The 14,603-nt window shown below is 39.5% G+C and overlaps 1 protein-coding gene across 4 annotated transcripts in view; it reads left to right on the plus strand.

Moving 5' to 3' along the window:
• Positions 1-2,448: 2,448 nt before the first annotated feature.
• dco (discs overgrown) overlaps positions 2,449-14,603 on the plus strand; it is a 109,866-nt gene continuing 97,711 nt past the window's right edge. Inside the window, exons 1-2 of one of the 4 annotated variants that reach the window (XM_067114862.1) lie at positions 2,449-3,117; positions 6,712-6,788. In XM_067114862.1, coding sequence (XP_066970963.1) covers positions 3,116-3,117; positions 6,712-6,788 — 79 coding nt within the window. In that variant the 5' untranslated portion in view covers positions 2,449-3,115. Of the gene's footprint in view, positions 3,118-5,956; positions 6,479-6,711; positions 6,789-14,603 lie in introns of those variants that run through there. The other 3 variants (XM_067114859.1, XM_067114863.1, XM_067114860.1) reach the window with 3 other exon arrangements.

A 14,603-nucleotide genomic window follows, 5' to 3' on the forward strand; every position in this document is an offset into this window, starting at 1 on the left:
GTTCCTGTAACAGGTATTAACGGTTCTTCCTGATCTCGCCTCCGATCATTGACTTAATCTCCCCTGAGACAGCTTTGGGCTGCGCTGGTCTTCTTCTTCTTCTTCTTCTTCTTCTTCTTCTTCTTTTGCTGATTGTTGTTGTTGTTCTTCTTCTTTTTCTTTTGCTGATTCTTCTTCTTCTTTTACTGATTTTCTTCTTCTTCTTTGCTGATTCTTCTTCTTCTTTTGCTGATTCTTCTTCTTCTGCTTCTTCTTTTGCTGATTCTTCTTCTTCTTCTTCTTCTTCTTCTTCTTCTTCTTCTTCTTCTTCTTCTTCTTCTTCTTTTGCTGAACCTTCTTCGTCTTCTGATAAGTGATTTCTTCTTTCTTTCTTTACTTCTCTCTGACTGGCTTCGTTGCCTGAAGAAATAACCAGTCAGCTGTTCGTGAATGGTTCAGGAACAGTTTTGAGATGGCTGAGAATATGAGTCTACAGTCGATGACAGCTGTAAAAAATCTTACAGAAACAGTTTCCAGTAACTGTGAAATCAATAGTTTTGTCACTGGATAAATTAGGCCTATACGATGCCTGAACTTGAACTGGAATGTGAATTTTAGAAGAAATTTAAAAATAGGACCTTGACATCAGTTGATAGATTAGGCCTATACGATGTCTAAGCTGGAATTGGAATGTGAGTTTTAAAAGGAATTGTAAAGTAGGACATTGGGATCAATTGATAGAGTAGGCCTATACGATGTGTAAAGTGGAACCAGAATGTGACTTTCAAAAGAAATTTTAAAATAGGACATTGATATAAATAATTTTTTCACTTGATAGATTAGGCCTATACGATGTCTAAGCTGGAACTGGGCTGTAACTCTTTAAAATAAAATGACAAAACAGTACATTTTGATTAACTGTCATTTGACTGACTGAAAAAATACGTTGTCAAGTGATTTAACAATCAGCCTAGGCCTATATATTATGGTTTGAATGTCATTTTAGTATATAGGTCCGTTGTTTCTAACTCTTACCAGTTTTTTAAAACAGTGTTGTGAATCCACGACTTAGCAATATTTGTTTTTAGTTTTCTATAAAAGAAAACTATTATGCCGGCTTTGTCTATCCTTCCGCACTTTTTCAGTCCGCCCTCAGATCTTAAAAACTACTGAGGCTAGAGGGCTGCAAACTGGTATGTTGATCATCCATCCCCCAATCATCAAACTTACCAAATTGCAGCCCTCTAGATTCGGTAGTTTTTTAAATTTTATTTAAGGTTAAAGTTAGCCTTAATCGTGCTTCTGGCAACTATATAGGACAGGCCACCACCAGGCTGTGGTTAAAGTTTCATGGGCCGCGGCTCAGACAGCATTATACCGAGACCACCGAAAGATAGATCTGTTTTCGATGACCTTGATTATACGATGTAGATGCTGTACGGAAAACTCGATTACGCCGAAGAAACCGACGCATTTTTACTTGTTTTATATTGCAGCAGCTTGTAAAATATTGTCGAAGCGTCGCCAGTTTGTTTAAACCAATATATCAATCACGCAGTTAACCAGTCATCAGATGTGAAGCCAGTTTGTTTAAACCAATATATCAGTCAGTTAGTTAACCAGTCAGTTGATGTGACGCTATTTTGTGATAATTCAATCAATCAATCAATCCGTAAGTTTATCATTGTGACTAGCTATGGTATTAGTGTGTCGGGTGACCGTTGTAAATGTCAGTTAAAAAAACTTTTTTTTTTTTCATTCAAATGTTTATACTGCTAGACCTGTATGTACCAGTTTCGCGGTTGACTGTCATAGCCTTTGATGCGGTTTCTGCTGAGAGAGAGAGAGAGAGAGAGAGAGAGAGAGAGAGAGAGAGAGAGAGAGAGAGAGAGATATTAATAGTCTGCTGGCACATGTCAAAGGAGTCCATCAAAACATTAAGTCTATTTTGAGAATGGGCCACCTACTTTTCATATCTGTAACCAGGTAGGACTAAAAAAAAAAAAAAAAAAAAAAGGCAGTGCAACTAGCGTAGCAAACATCAACTTGACCTCTTCTCTTCAGAAGAATCAGAACTATCTCGCATTTTAAATCTCCTGCAGGTAGGTCTAAATAGGCCTACTTGTCCTCTGGGCCAGCGTCCCTTTAATGGGGCATCTCCACACGTTTGCCGAGTTCGAAATTAGGAAAGAAAACCGAGATGGAAATAGGAAGCCATTAGATGTTGACAGTGCGGCGTGAATACAATTCAATTCCACCACAGGTGGCAGGCAGGCAGGCAGGCAGGCAGGCAGCCAGCCTGTTGGTTCGTCCATTTCGCTTCTTAATGAGAGTCCATCCACCTGGAGGAATATTTTACAGCGGCGCCAACACACACACACACACACACCCCACCGTCTCTCTCACTCACTCACTCACCCGCCCACCCCTCCCCAGGCCCTTCGAAATAGCATTATCAATGGCAGCGATATCATTCAAAACGGGACGGCCACCGATGGGCCACCAAGGAGCGCCCACGCCCGCCTTTACGGTATTTCCGAGCCATCAACTAAATCGTTCGAGGAAGAAGAAGAAGAAGAAGAATAAGAATAAGAAGAAGAAGAAGAAGAAGAAGAAGAAGAAGAAGAAGAGCATCGATCTGAAGACCACATCGACTGAAGAGACGTGTTGATATGAATCATGTGCATGTTGCTGTTGCTCCCCTCCACCCCTATCCCCCCGCCCAGAACATGCGTACTTACATGTGAGAATGTTTGTGAGTGCATGTGTATGTGAGTGTTTGGTGGCGGTGGTGGTGTGAGAATGTACGTTCGTCTTGTGTGTGTGTCGGTTCTCTGTTGTGTGTTTGTGTGTATGTACGTGTGTAGGAAGCGTTCTCCTCTACCATCCACCTCCACCACCACCACCACCACCACTATCTCCACCACCACCACCACCACCACCACCAGAGCGAGTACCAAGACCAACGAGAGAGAGATTCCGTCCACCAGAGTGTAGTTGGTTGTCGTGTGAGAAGGTGCCTTGGCCAATCTCGGTGGATATTTTACTTTCGGCCCAGCGGAGGAATTTAAGCCATTTCCCTCAAACTTTTCACGGTGGCCGTCTCTTAGCAGACACAGCTAACAGTCACACTAAGATGTAAGTTCTGTCGGAGTTTCGTTCGCTTTTGGAAAGCCAGTTTGAAGAGAGAGAGAGAGAAAGATGAAAGTCTCTGAGCACTTGTTAGAAAGTGATAAGGCGAAGTGGTTTCTGGTGCATGTGAAGAAGTCTTACTTACGTCGTGGTAAACTAAAGCGTTAGATCTTACTTGACGCTATGATTAGGCTATTATTCTTTCTCTCCGTTTTATTCTCGCTCTGGTTCGAGATGAGAATGGAGTCGGGTGGGAGAAAATGGGGAGAAAGAACAAAAAAAAAAAAAGGCATGCGAAGAGTGAGGGCAGGCACAAAGTGCTGCGGTCTTACACCACACTTACCTTGGTTATGTAAGAGAGAGAGAGAGAGAGAGAGAGAGGTTGATTGATTCATGGGTACATGTACGCATAATTACGCGACTAAACACTTACATAGACGAGTATATGAATACCAACACTTTTATAATATATATATATATATATATATATATATATATATATATATATATATATATATATATATATATATATATATATATATATATGTGCGTGTGTAAGTGGCACAAAATACAAGGAAGTAAAAATACTTTCCAGTGTACCCTGCCCGTATTGTGCAATGCAGTCTACTTAACAGTATATATATCAAGTGTCTTCAGTTACACTAACCGTGCGAAGTGGAGTGGTTGAGGTGGATCTGGGAACGGCGTTCAAATTTTTCCTTTTTCTTCGTGGAAATACGCTCTCTCTCTCTCTCTCTCTCTCTCTCTCTCTCTCTCTCTCTCTCTCTCTCTCTCTCTCTCTTTTTATAGTTCTGTCATTCCGGATTATTAATATTTGTTTTTCTTTTTTTCTTTTCGTCAAGTTGCTAGAGTCCATTTCCGAAAACTTTTAGCCGTAATGATAACGGGTAGACAGATATCGATGGTAGGTCTAGAGCGCGGTCGGAATGTACGAATCGGGAGGGCCACACGGCCTTAGGCCAAAATATGTTTACCTGTTTTTCACCTGGTACTGTTTTCACGGGTTGTTCTCTCTCTCTCTCTCTCTCTCTCTCTCTCTCATTGTTTTATGACTTGTTTATCTAACAGTGTAAAATTACTTCTTAACATTTCGTTGGCGTGCTCTTGTCAAAACAGGTAACATACACTCACACACATATATGTATGTATGTGTGTATGCATGTATGTATATATGTGTGTATGCATGTATGTATATATGTGTGTATGTACATTGGATAAACAGATATGTAGATATTGACACATAAGTGGACATACATATATACATTTATGCTTGCGTATCCTCGTCATACGAGAGAGAGAGAGAGAGAGAGAGAGAGAGAGAGAGAGAGAGAGAGAGAGAGAGAGAACACTTCTTCATATACAAGCCATAAGCTCAATCTTCGTTTCCATCAGACCACTTTCCACGTACGGACCTCTGTCGTGCACCTTAGCACCAATAGTCAGTGTGACCATGGCTGGCAAGTAATTTCGCCTCATTTTTGAGATATGTGTACCCTTGACCCCATAACACTAATAACTTGAGCAGAACGGAACAAAGTGGTACGAGTTACCTTCGTTCTTAGCCAATTGTTTGTTTTTGTTGTTTTTTGAATGATTTTTTAAAAAATATATTAAGCCATCCATTGTTTTACTGATTTCCAGAGGTGCGTTTGATCGGGAGAAAAAATTAGGCCACGTTCATTTGCACGCTTTCATAAATTCGCCTGTTAATGTGTGTGAATGTGACAGCAAATGTGTTTATGTTTTATTCTGGAGTCAGTCCCTATATTACGGGAAATAACTTAATAAACACACATAAATTATATGTATATATATATAAATGTATATATAAATATATCCATGTATAAATTATAATATATATATATATATATATATATATATATATATATATATATATATATATATATATATATATATATATATGATATATGTATTTATAAAACCACAAACATCATTTAATATCGAATTTACTATACATTGGGAATAATTTACACCCAAAGGGGATTGTAGTTTGTAAGTTCCTCCACTTCGTCAGGACTCGAACCTGGGCCTTTGGTTCGGAAACCACAATAAACAGTCGACCATGACCGCTCGGGAATGAAAAAAGCACTCTTCAATAATAAGCCCCCATTAAGTGTAAGTTATTCCCACTGTATAGTGAATTTGATATTTGTTACCTAATATATATATATATATATATATATATATATATATATATATATATATATATATATATATATATATATAAATAAATGTGTATATACATACGTACATACATACACATATATATACACACAAATGGTGCATAGAGTTTCTTATATATCTTTGCATGTGGAACAAGTCATACAACCCCAGGATTAGTTCATTTTTTGCAAGGGTTTCTTTTGCACCATTTTCTAAAATATCTCGTCTGGTATGCAGAGAGAGAGAGAGAGAGAGAGAGAGAGAGAGAGAGAGAGAGAGAGAGAGAGAGAGAGAGAGAGAGTACTTCACACTGAGGAGAACCTTACACTGCTTTAGAATGAACGCTGACGGCTTTGTTGTAAAATAAGAGAAAGATAACAAGAGTGTATATTTTATTTTTTGTGACATTCTTAGCACGTTTCATTGCATATGGAGAAGCAGATAGCACAGGCACCAACAGAGAGGGGGTCTTGGTGTGTAATGAGAACTTGGAGGCAGAATTGAGCGACCGAACGACACCCAGCGAAGACTTTATTCGTATCGTCGTGGACATACCCATTCTGAAACGTGAAATGTTTCGGTGGTATATACAAATAACTTAAAAGAAATCAGCTGATAGTAGTATTTCTTTCTCTCCTAGGAACGATTGCCGTTAGCGTTCATTCTGGGAACAGTGTTACGGAAGTTTTTCGACTTTGCCGTTGCACGGACCGAACAAGCCTCGTGTTTTGACGTTTTGATCTAGATGTCTGATGCAGCAGAATTGAATCTGTTTGACGTGTTACGTAAAGGAGTGTGATTCATGGCGGCTTCCCGCGAGTCAGCTGATTAAAGAGAAGCGCGGCCAGCCACCTTGGCAGGGCGAAGCTTTGTGGAAAGGGGACGAGAGCGACGGAAAAGATTGCGTGGAGGTGAAGGCGCGGCTCGGTACGTGCTGCCCTCTCTCTCTCTCTCTCGCGGCTCCTCACTCAGCTGAGCGAGTTAGTGTTCATCCGGGCCTTTGTGTGTGTGGATGTGCTCGTCGCCGCTGTCGTCCATGTCTCGGATTTATCCACCTCATCCGCCGTCTGTTTAACCAATCGGGCGTAATCACAAGTATGAGATAAAAGTAGACCCCCTCGAAAGACGCGCTGTGTGGAGAAACAAGGTGCTGCTGAAGCAGGTAAGCCGATGATCGCCGATAAAGGCCAGACGCTCTCGGCCGCTCTACCTCTTGTTATTGTTGATTCCAAGATGGCTGGCTGCTGGCTGGTTGGTCCCTCTTGCACTGGCATACGAGATAGGGAGAGAGAGAGAGACCTCTGGCTCTCTCTCTCTCTCTCTCTCTGGCCTCCTCCCTCATGTCTGAATCAAGGCTGTCGTTCTGATCCTGTGTTTTGCCTCTTCCCTTTTCAGGATGGAGTTACGGGTGGGCAACAAGTATCGTCTCGGACGAAAAATAGGGAGCGGTTCCTTCGGTGACATATACCTAGGTGAGTACATAGAGAGAGAGTGACAAAACCCCCTTCCTTCTTCCCTCCCTCCCTCCCTCCCTCCCTCCTGAACTGACTGCTGCGAGGGACTCCCTTTCGGCTGGAGGAGAAATAGGACCAGAAATGGGGGTGCTGTTGTTTTGGGGGAGGGATGTAGGGAGGGAGGGAGGGGGGGGGATCTCAGGGACAGCCCTCGAACAAAGGCCACGAAAATTGATCTTCCTTAATATTTTTTTTTTAAATAAGTTTTCTGTGATGCCTTTTTATATATAAAAAACTTGAGTCTCTCATATTGACTTTTTAAATCCAGGCCTCTTTTCCATTCTGTTAATCGTAGGGTTGAGGGTTCCTTTTTGTCTTGCAATTTGCTCAATAATTATTTTTTAGGCGAAATCCACCAATATCTTACCCCCTTGTACACACAATTAAAAGACCACTTGTCTATAACACATTTTCGGCGGTGGGCCTATTGCAGACCACCTACGCCTGCCTAGTAATGGGACCCATAGGTAGTCGAATGGGACTTTCACATTTAAATTTCTATATTGATGCCAATGATAGATATCACGTTAGATTTTACCTTTTTTTTATGAACTGGGTAAATAAACCAGTTAGAATTAACAACAGACCTGGAATTTAACCTTAACTGGTCCAGAAATCTGTTTATTGCGGCTCTGTAGTTATTTTACATTTGACAGCTGTGAAAGACACTAGTGTATGTCGGCAGAAAAAAACGTTGTGATTATTATTATTATTAAATGTTTATTAACATTAATTGCAAAATAAAATACCATAATCGTAAAACTTGATTATTTATAAGTACGAAATTGGCCTCAAATAATGGATAGGTTTAGTTTTCTAAAGGCAGGATTGCCCTGACACCCAGCCAAGTCCGTATATACCAGACCTTAGGTTTGTCTGCTTTCCACAGTATATTTATTTAGAGTTTTAGTTTTCAGTCATGTGGGGTCTGTTGAATTAGGTACACAAACATTTCATCCGTCTTGGTTGAAATCAGTATTGTCCTGCACAATTCTTTTTCCAAAATGGTCATTTTTTATAATAAAACCTTATTTTATTACAAAAATGTCATTTTTGCAGTTCCAGTGGTGGTTCATTTTGGACTTGGCCCAGTTCATTCTTCATTTGTTTATAGATTCACTTTTGTAAACATTATAGAAAAAATCTCCAGGAATTGGTGAGGACATTTTCCTTAGGCCATATGTGAAATTTGGGAGAACAGTGGGGTAATCTTTCGGAAGACTCCAGCTAGCCATTTATGCATGAAAAACCATTTTTGGTCTTTCATGCAAAAGTTGCCAGGAAATGATAGGGCACTAAAAGAACTGTAAAATACCAACCTAACCTGGGGTTGTTTACTGGTTAAAATTTTGCCATATTACCTATAGAAGGGGTTGGGGGCCGGTATTGTCTTACCTTATATGTCCTAATTTGATTATTTTTGTCTGTTATTAAGCATTTCGAAGGTCGTGTATTCAGATGAAACTTTTTGTTTCAATGTGTTTTACTCAACAAAAATATAAATTATATAATGTGGGAGGTGGCTGGAGTCTTCCGAATAATAACCAACAATGGAACAAAGGAATACGGACCCAGCAGCTCTTAGGCCTATAGCTAATGTTCAGGAATCTCAACTACTTAATCCTCTCCAAGAATTGTGGGATTTCCCCATGTCATACATCAGTTTCTTGGTACTGGGCACATAGATATTCCTTAGAGGTGACCATGGCTGATGTTAGGATTGGGGAAAGGATTAGACTATTAAATAGGACATGCAAAAATGATCCAGCCTAGTCTTTGGACCCTAGGCCTATTAAATGACGTTATGGTGGTGTATTTTAAATTGAGAGCATAAGTTTAATATGTATTGTCACCTTATGGTTATGGTGTGGATGAAGTTACTTGCATCATTGTATATAGATTTTACTCTCCAGTATTCTGTAGTGTATCCTAAACTAATGGTGCCATTGCATGGCACTATTTGTCTTACATTCACAATGACTTGGGGAAAAAGTCGTAATGGGTATGAAGTGTATTTAACAACCAGTTTTGTTATTTGAATTACATAAATAGAATTCTAGTTATTAGCCTGTCAGTATGAGGTAGGGTCGAGTAAATGTGTACAAGTAATGCCTCCTTTTTGCTCCTAATACAGTACTGTAATGTGCTTAGCATAATGTTCTTTGCTCATTGTTTACGTTTATGAATTAGGCGTTCTTGCAGTTGACATCTTGGTTTTTTACCCTAAAGGAGAGTGGTTACCCAGAAGCAGCTTCAAGTTTTCTTGATTGTTGAGGTTTCTATATTACAAAAATTTCTGTTGTGGTGTTGACAGCAGGTTTTCTCTCTCTCTCTCTCTCTCTCTCTCTCTCTCTCTCTCTCTCTCTCTCTCTCTCTCTCTCTCTCTCTCTCCCTTGTTAGTGTCTCATACAACGCTTGTTTTCCCTTTGTTTAGTGTCTATATATCATGCTGAGGGTAATTATATGAATATGTTCACCTTTGTGTATATATGGACTGGATATATATATATATATATATATATATATATAGGGTTGTGGATGTTATGTCAAGTGATGTTGCCTTGAATCACATGATTTTTGCAATGTGGGAGACACTTCTATAACCCATATTGTGAGCCTTGGGGTAGGGTGGGGGGTTAGAGTCTTGAGTGGTGTTGTGGATGGAATCCTATTGATTATTACTTCTGTTTGGGTCACTGCTGTATTTCAGCCTTTTTTCCCTTGTAATTAGGTTTTTGTACTTGGTTTTTGTTGTTGTGTATTTTTTTTATGCCTCCAGAACAAACTTAACTAAAAGAAGTTCAAGTGAAGATGCAATGTATTACTACCAAGCAACACCATTCTCCTTTTGTTTTGATAATTCGTTTACATTTGTATTTATTTGTTTGTTTTTCTAATAACTTTCTGTATTTTGCATTACCTAATTCACTTACATTTTTATTTATTTATTTTCTAATAACTGATCTCTTCTGTATTTTCCATTACCTAATTCACTTACATTTTTATTTATTTATTTATTTCAGTTCTGTATTTTCCATTACCTGATTCACTTACATTTTTATTTATTTATTTGTTTGTTTTTCTAATAACTGATCTCCTCTTTCTGTATTTTCCATTACTTTATTACTTTCGAGTGAACACCATGCTCTATGGAAGCTTGAATTTCAAGTCAGTGGCCCCTTTGGGCTTGTTCTATAGAAATAGGGTTCATTTTATGAGTAATAGTAGTAATATAATGATGATAAACTTTGGTAACTCGGTTCAAGTCAGAGTAGCTATCGTACAGAAATAAATCGAGAGAAATAAATCTGACAGGTGTTAAAATGTACGTATACAGTTGTACTGTATTTGGATAGGAGTTACCAGTTGTGGACGTGGCGAAAACGGGCTAATCTATATTGTAGTTATTGAAAATTTTTCTTTTGGTGGCTATTTTGAAAGAGTAATTCATTGAATCTTTGATTAAAGGTATCGAAGATATGATGGTAGGTGCTGAAGGGGGGAATGGCAATTTCATTTTAAGTCTTACAGCCTCATATTTTGTGAATGGTTAAGGGCAGTCCAGTTGTGTAAGTACTGTACTTTTACTAGTTAAATCATGTAAAAGTGCACATTATACTTTTCATATGAATACTGCAGCCATATACAGCAGATCTTAACCCATTACTGGTTATGTACAGGATTTTGGAATCTATTAGTAGGTTTTCTTGGGATAAAACTTGAGGACCATTGTCACTTTATTATTTTAATAATAAAGGCCGACGGACTCTGCCAGTTTTTGTCGTTTCTTGTGCTAGGTCGAACAATGGCAAAGTGGTTTTGCTTGTCATTTAAAGGAATTTGCTGGGTAGATTTTGAATGAGGCTTGCAGTGTATTGTGCTTGCTGCATTTTAGTAGCAAGAGTTATTTCATTACGTTAGAATACAGTTTTGCTAGGTTTGTTTTTATTACAGGCTCCCCATTCAGGTTTACTCTAGATCAGTTGATAAAGGTTAAGATATCACTTTATGAAAACTTACAACGGGAAAGGATGGTTGCGCTATGAATACTCACAACAGGAAAGGATGGTTGCGTGCTGACAGTATGGCTGGGGTATTTGATCAAGGAAAACTCTGTAGGAGAAGAGAAATTTAAATCTACTTGATGATGAGGAGCCAGTTTGATCTGGGTTGTAAACAGGTCACCTTGGAAAAATACATTAGTTCTCCCAGAACCTTAATGATTGATAAGTTGTGAGGCTGTAATTAAAGTAGTAGTAGGAAATTATTTGTCCCCGAGTTTCAAGGTGGCTTTTGTTTATAGTTCCATTGTTAGCATCCAGGAGTGGGGCTGTCGATTTGTGTATTGAAAGGTACTTTTTATTTGTCCTCTGGATCATTGTTGAATGCTGGAGGGGTTGAAAAACTATGGTAGATTCATTGTCATAAGTTAGTAGTACTTGTGACTAGGCTAGATAGAATTTGAAGGTCACTAGAGCTGCCATTTCTGTTGTGATACACAAGGGGGCCCTGAGATCTTGACCCTTTTCAAGACGTCACGGTTTGAACATGGTTTCTTGAAATCTGAATGCATTTTCTTTCATGGTTCTCCAATTACAGGATTGCTTTAAAAGCAACTTTGTGAATTTGCAACACTTGTTTTATGGGTACAGCATTGTGATTCGTAGACGATGGTCGATATTTTTATCGCTTGTCATTGAGAGAGCGAGATAATTGCGCACAATTCGAGTCAGTGTTAATGTCCTACGGTTTCCTAAGGTCACGTGCAGCTTATAATTCGTACTTTGCCAGATCATTCTACCCAATGACACTAAGGAGAGGGCATGGGATGTTTAGCACTCTGTCGTAAAGACGTTCAGATGCTGTGGTTGTTGAATTTCGTTGTGGGTTGCCTCTGTTGTTTTAATATGAGATGTCATGGTATTCAGTTTTTCCCTGTAGTAGTGGATAGCGTGTTCATCTGAAGACTTTTTACTTTTGTGTTCAGAGCTTATGTAAATAGGGGACGCTAGGGTGACTGGAAACTACTCTTAAAAAGTTATTTTTTTCACAAGTAACCGTGTGGATTTTTATATTTCGACTTCATGGTAATAATCTTGTAAAGCTCACATAGGCCTAGTTAGAAATGATTCGTTATGTTAACTCGTCCCACAGCCAACTATACCAAGTGAAGGGGGGGGGGGGTTGCCATCGGTGCACCGTAAGCATAACTTTAGGTCCTTTGTAGCGTCCCTTCCTGCCCTAGCTGCAACCCCTAAATCGTTTTACTGTAACTCCGTTCATATTCTCGTTCTTCCATCTTACTTTCTACCTTCTCTTAATTGTTTCAACATTATTTTGGGCGCTGAATGACCTCATAGGTCATAGCGCTTGGCCTAAATCTTAGATTTTAAGTCCACAAGTTAACTGTAGTAGTCAGTCCCGAGTCCCGTGTCAGCCCATCAGACATAAGACGAGATATAATAGCAGCAGCTACGTACTTGCTTTATCGATTGTGTACAGTCCCTGGGGTGCTATAATCTTTAGTCCCACCCCGGTCCTACCCACTGTGTTGACTTCATCTGCCACTGTAGCCTTAATCCGTCCCAGCTCTCCGTAGTTTGTGGAACAGTTTCCTGGGAGTTACCCTTGGGGAAGATGAGTCCGTGTCTGTGGGCTGCTTTAAAAAAGTGCCTGCATAAAGACTGTTCCGTAATGGTTCGAAGAGCAACTTGGAAATTGAACTTTGAGTTGTTTATTTATTAAGAGGGGAGACCAGAACAGGTTAAGGATTAGGTTAATACTCCCGTAGGGGGATAGTGCCGTCAGTGCACCTCATGTGGTGCACTGTAGGCATTACTTAAAGTTTTTCTGCATCGTCCCTTTAACCCCTATCAACAACCGTTATATACCATTTCTTTTACTGGACCTCCGGTCGTGATTTCTTTCCATCTACTTTCCACCCTCTCTAACAATTGATTCATAGTGTCACTGCGTGGTTTTCCTCTCGTTACACATCTCATCGTTGAATGACCTCAGGTCCCAGCGCTTGGTCTTTTGTCGAGATTCTAAATTCAATTTTACTTTATTGGTTACTGCCAAATTAGCATCGTCCAAGGTCCATTTTGGTATGTGGACCTTTCTTGTGGCCCGAGTATCATTTGGTGGTGAACCTGGTTTGTGTTCAGTGGCCACCACCTTCGTATCAATGAAAGGTTCTTGTCATTTTCTCATTGCTTCTGACAATTACTGTATTCTGGATTGAGTTGCCGACGTTAGTAGAGCAAAGTTACAGTGATTTGTTGAATGGTGTGTTGATCAGGCGGTGTCCAAGATCCAGAGGGAAGTGTGGTATCCTTGAAGTTTGTAACTGTTTACCGTGTGCTCTGGAATTTGTGCAGTCCAGTCATTATCTCACTTTATTGGTATTAGTTGTGTTATTAATATTATTATTATTATTGTTGTTGTTATTCAGAAGATGAACCTTATTCATAGGGATCGACCCCACCACAGGGGCCACTGACTTGAAATTCAAGCTTCCAAAGAATATGGTGCTCATTAGGAAGTAAGAGAAGGAAAGGAGAAATACAGAAGGAAAAGAAATCACTCACTAAAAAGAAAATATAAATTAATGAATAGATAAAACTTTGAAAATGCAAGGATGATGATGATATAAGTGTGTTACGCGTGCCATTAACTAGTTATAGAATGAAATTGATTTCGGCTTGCTTAAATGTTGAGTGTCAGCTGTCTTTTCCACTACGGTGTTAAGTTTGGAAGATAGTACTTTGCTCTTTAACCTGTAGTCTCCGGAAACCTGCGGTGACTAACTGCCTGTGATGTCATACCATCCTGTACGAAGAAAGGTCTGGCGAATTATTCAGTCCCTTCACGTGGCTGTTCTTGATCTACCACTGCGTCTGGTGGTTTTAGATTATTTGGATTTTGAATTCTCAGGTTTTATCTTTTGTTTTTGTATTGAAGTTTTCTGTTCTCTGTACATGTGTAGTTATGAAAGTTCTCTGTTCGTGTTGTACTAGTTTATCTTGATTACATTTTTGGTGTAATAATATATTTTTCTGGAATTTCTCTATTTTGTATTTCTGTTGGTCCGTTTTTCTGTTCAAGGCTGTTCGCAAGTTAGGGGGGTTTTGTTCTGACGAAAAAAAATTACCATTGTTTTAACTGATGAAAGAACAAGTATCTTGAATAGATATTCTCTGTCTGTTGGCTTCTATCAAGGAACATCAGTAGTTCCAGCTCTTGGCGACAGTGTCCCATTCATGCCTTGCCTGACAGCCTTGCGGGTGTGTGCTGTGTGCCTTGTAAGGTCATTCATTCGATCGACGTGACCCAAACCTCACCCTCCCTCCTGCGAGGTTGTAGATTAAAGCTGCAATAATGGAGAGGCCGCTGTCAATCGATGCTAGTGAATTTATAGACCCCGCGAGCTTCTGCAACATTGAAATAGCTCGTTGTTGTAAAGTGTCCGAAAATGGGGTTTGCTTTGGTCAACGTTACAGATGTTTTCCCCGTTTTTTTTTATTTTCTCACGGGGGGGGGGGCCGCATCGGGAGATGGACCTTATTTTTGTGGTAACAGTCGACATTTTCATTTTTAGTTTTCTGTAAACCTGTTGTCCCGGCTTTGTCCGTCCGCAGTATTTTTGTACGCCCTCAGATCTTAAAATCTACTGAGATTAGAGGGCTGCAAATTGGTATGTTGACCATCCACCCTCCAATCATCAAACATACGAAATTGCAACCCCCTAACCTCAGTAATTTTTAATTTATT

This window comes from Macrobrachium rosenbergii, chromosome 13, assembly GCF_040412425.1.
Source record: "Macrobrachium rosenbergii isolate ZJJX-2024 chromosome 13, ASM4041242v1, whole genome shotgun sequence".
NCBI classification, from domain to species: domain Eukaryota; kingdom Metazoa; phylum Arthropoda; class Malacostraca; order Decapoda; family Palaemonidae; genus Macrobrachium; species Macrobrachium rosenbergii.